Source organism: Gavialis gangeticus, unplaced genomic scaffold (genome assembly GCF_001723915.1).
Source record: "Gavialis gangeticus isolate Ggan-Ray unplaced genomic scaffold, GavGan_comp1, whole genome shotgun sequence".
Taxonomy (NCBI): domain Eukaryota; kingdom Metazoa; phylum Chordata; order Crocodylia; family Gavialidae; genus Gavialis; species Gavialis gangeticus.
Window position 1 is genome coordinate 1866053 of NW_017728973.1, and position 3056 is coordinate 1869108.

The 3056-nt window shown below is 57.4% G+C and overlaps 1 protein-coding gene across 1 annotated transcript; it reads right to left on the reverse strand.

Moving 5' to 3' along the window:
- Positions 1–771: 771 nt before the first annotated feature.
- Positions 772–1915, reverse strand: LOC109289852 (heat shock protein 30D-like). Its single transcript, XM_019506094.1, has one exon. It carries the CDS (start codon positions 1801–1803, stop codon positions 1108–1110), a length of 696 nt encoding a protein of 231 aa, XP_019361639.1. The 5' UTR covers positions 1804–1915; the 3' UTR covers positions 772–1107.
- Between the last annotated feature and the right edge of the window lie 1141 nt (positions 1916–3056).

The following is a 3056-nucleotide window of genomic DNA, read 5'->3' on the forward strand; positions in this document are numbered from 1 at the left end:
AAATGGCCTGCTGTTGTCAGCTGATGCAACTACAAGAGCCAGGGGACCAATGTGAGTGAACATGCCAACGGTGTGTGCATGCACACTGGTACGTGCATGAGTCCACGTTCCTTCAAGTGAGCCTGCATGCGCCAATTGGATGTTGGGTGTCCTATGAGTGTTTCCCAAAGCAGTGTCTGACTCAGGAGTAAATGGGCCTCAGGAGAGCCTCCCTGACACTCCCTAAGCATTTGGGGCCAACGTATTTAGCCTAGCTGCCACAAATAAAGCCCCATGGCCCTCCCCAACTACCAGTCCTATACCCTTGCGCTGCCTGATTTGCTGCTCTGCTTCCTTTCCCATGCTCCATACCTGATCTGCTACTCTGCTTTCTGCCCCAGGTACACTGTGCTGACTCGCCCTTGCTCCATCTGCTTCATGACACACACAGAGGCTGCCTGTGCCACTTGAGGCACCCATGTTGCAGGTTGGCCACCCCTGTTGTAAACTGATCAATCCTTATCAAGTGAGCGGCTCCACAGCAATCCCGTGGATCACTCACGTGACTCAGACTCACAGGCCTGAGCCCTGTTGCTGGAAGGGATTGCTCTCAGGCTAGAGGATTTTACTTTGAAAGTGTATGCAAATATAGACAGTGAGAAAATACAGGTCCCGAGGTCCCCAGATAGTGTGTGGCGATGCTCAGGCCTCAGGGGACCAGTAACAAAAGTGACCACAGTCACAACTGTTCCCTGTTTGTTTGGAAATAAAAAAAAAACAGTTTCCAGTTAATCCACTGCAAACTATAATGTGGGAAAGATGGGTTTATTTCCACCAATGACACACAAACATGACATTCAGGAAGATCACTGTCACCTGGCCAAGATAAATGTCCAGAAACAAGAAATATTGAAACCAAAAGCCCCATTTCTCTTCAGGTTGGGCACAGGTACAAGAGTTTGGTCCAGAGTCCAACATGGGAAAGACTCAATAGGTCACTGCTGCAGGAGGGACTCCTAGGCATGATGTACTCGGATGGGATCACAGGGTTTGGGCAGGGATACACCCCAGAAATGGCTGCAGTCTCTGGGCCAGGGCAGTGGCTCATTGTCACCCCCTCTGGCTGGGTCAGGTCTCCTGGCTGCCACTCCCCACCTGCCTGCCCAGCTCCTTCTCCTCCCTGGCAGCAGTGTCTCCTTGTGTGGCTCCCTCTCCCGCCTGGACGCTGATGGGAATGGCTTTCCCCTCTGCGGGCTGCAGGGCCAGGCGTGGGGCCTGGATGCAGAGCTGTCCATCCGAGCACAGGGAGCAGGTCACAGCCTCCAGATCCAGGCCTGCGGGCAGCCGCATTTCCCTGCGCAGCTCCCGGTACTCCTGCAAGCTGCCTCCATCCTCTCCAGCGCTCTTCTTCTCACGCCTCCCCGTTACCATCACCCTCCTGCCCTCCTGCCTCACTGTCAGCTCCTCTGGTGCGAAGCCGGCCACATCCACACGCAGCTCGAACTTCTTGCGCTGCTGACCCCCAGACTCTGGCTCCTGCTCTGTGGCCCCAGCCTGGGCTGCTCCATCCTGCCTCAGCTCCCCTTGGCCCGCAGGCTCCAACCACAGGAGCGGCTGGGCCTGCAAGACGGCACGGCTCAGCCTGTCCATCGCCTCCACCTGCTGCTGCAGGTCACTCGCCATCTGGTCAAAGATGCTGGCTGGCGATGGCTGCAGGAGGCTGCTCATCCCCTCGCTGCTGCAGACACACGTGGGCCACCAGCCTTGCGATGGCCACTGCCGCACAGGGAGCAGCCGCACCAGGCCCCGGGAGTAGCGTGCCATGGCTCTGCTCCTGCCGCACACACTGCCCTTGCCTTGCTCAGCTGAGCACTGCCTCTGCTGCCTGCCCGGCTGCCTTTTGTACCCATGGCGCCCTTCCAGGAGCTTCCTGAACCGTCCTCCTCCCGCCCATATCTGGGCTGAGCCCTCCCCGTCCGGCCCTATGTGGCCTTGGTGGGAGGGCCCTGGCCCTGACTCATGAATGATGGATCAGGGCGGCGGAGCTGGTGACTTGTGGCTCTGTGGAGCAGGGCTGGCTGCGTGCTCGGGGCTGGGCTTTGCTGGAAGGTGCCTGAACCCTCTGGGTGCACAGAGTGGGGACGGGCTGCAGGGCTGTGTACCTCCTCCCCCTGGTGCAGCCATGGCTTTTGCATGAGCCCCGTTGTCCAGGATCGCAGAGAAACGCTCGAGGAGCCTCCAGAGAAATCCAGCTGACACTGTGCCTTTCCAGCGACTCACAGTCACGGGACCAGATTGGCAGAGGGCTGGTGTGTGAAGTCAGCCAGTCTCCAGGGGAACAAGAAATTATCAGGATGCACAGGCAGGATGCACCCCCCAGTGTCAGGAAAAAGCAACAGGCAGGAACTTCAGTCCACATCTCACAGCTTCCCAGAGACTCTGGTTCCAAAGTCTGTGATACTGCTCATGTGGGGGGAGAGGGGAAACGGGGACGGGGAGATGCCGTTATTCACGGAAGACACGTGCCATAGGTAAGGGTTATTGTGCATATGCAACTATGTGTGCACGCTCACTTCTACGTTTACATGATGGGGGGGCAAATCTGGGTCTGAATGATGCAGCTGTGTGGGTGTATTTCAGTGTTTAGCCCTGCACAGTACATGTATAACATTATGCCCCGGGGTGCTGACAGTGCGCTTAAAACCTGGCACCCCTTGAACTTTTATACAATCCTCTAGTGCTGGAGATGAAAGACCCAGGTCTGTGAGCAGGCGTCTCACCCTCCACGTGGCCCAGTCATGCTGGCACAGGGCAAGGCACCAAGACAAGCCCGGCAGACAGGGAAACGCACACAGATGCCAGCTCTCTCATCCATCCAACAGTCCTGTACTTTCGAACAACTGAGATTTACCAGGAAAATCTCCCAAGCCCATGTCACAACGATGCCTAACCCAGGCAGCAGGTACACAGCCCTGCAGCCCGTCCCCACTCTGTGCACCCAGAGGGTTCAGGCACCTTCCAGCAAAGCCCAGCCCCGAGCACGCAGCCAGCCCTGCTCCACAGAGCCACAAGTCACC

What these genes read in the sequence shown, in the direction of transcription:
- LOC109289852 (XM_019506094.1), bottom strand. Translation starts at nt 1,803, where the DNA reads ATGGCACGCTACTCCCGGGGCCTGGTGCGGCTGCTCCCTGTGCGGCAG.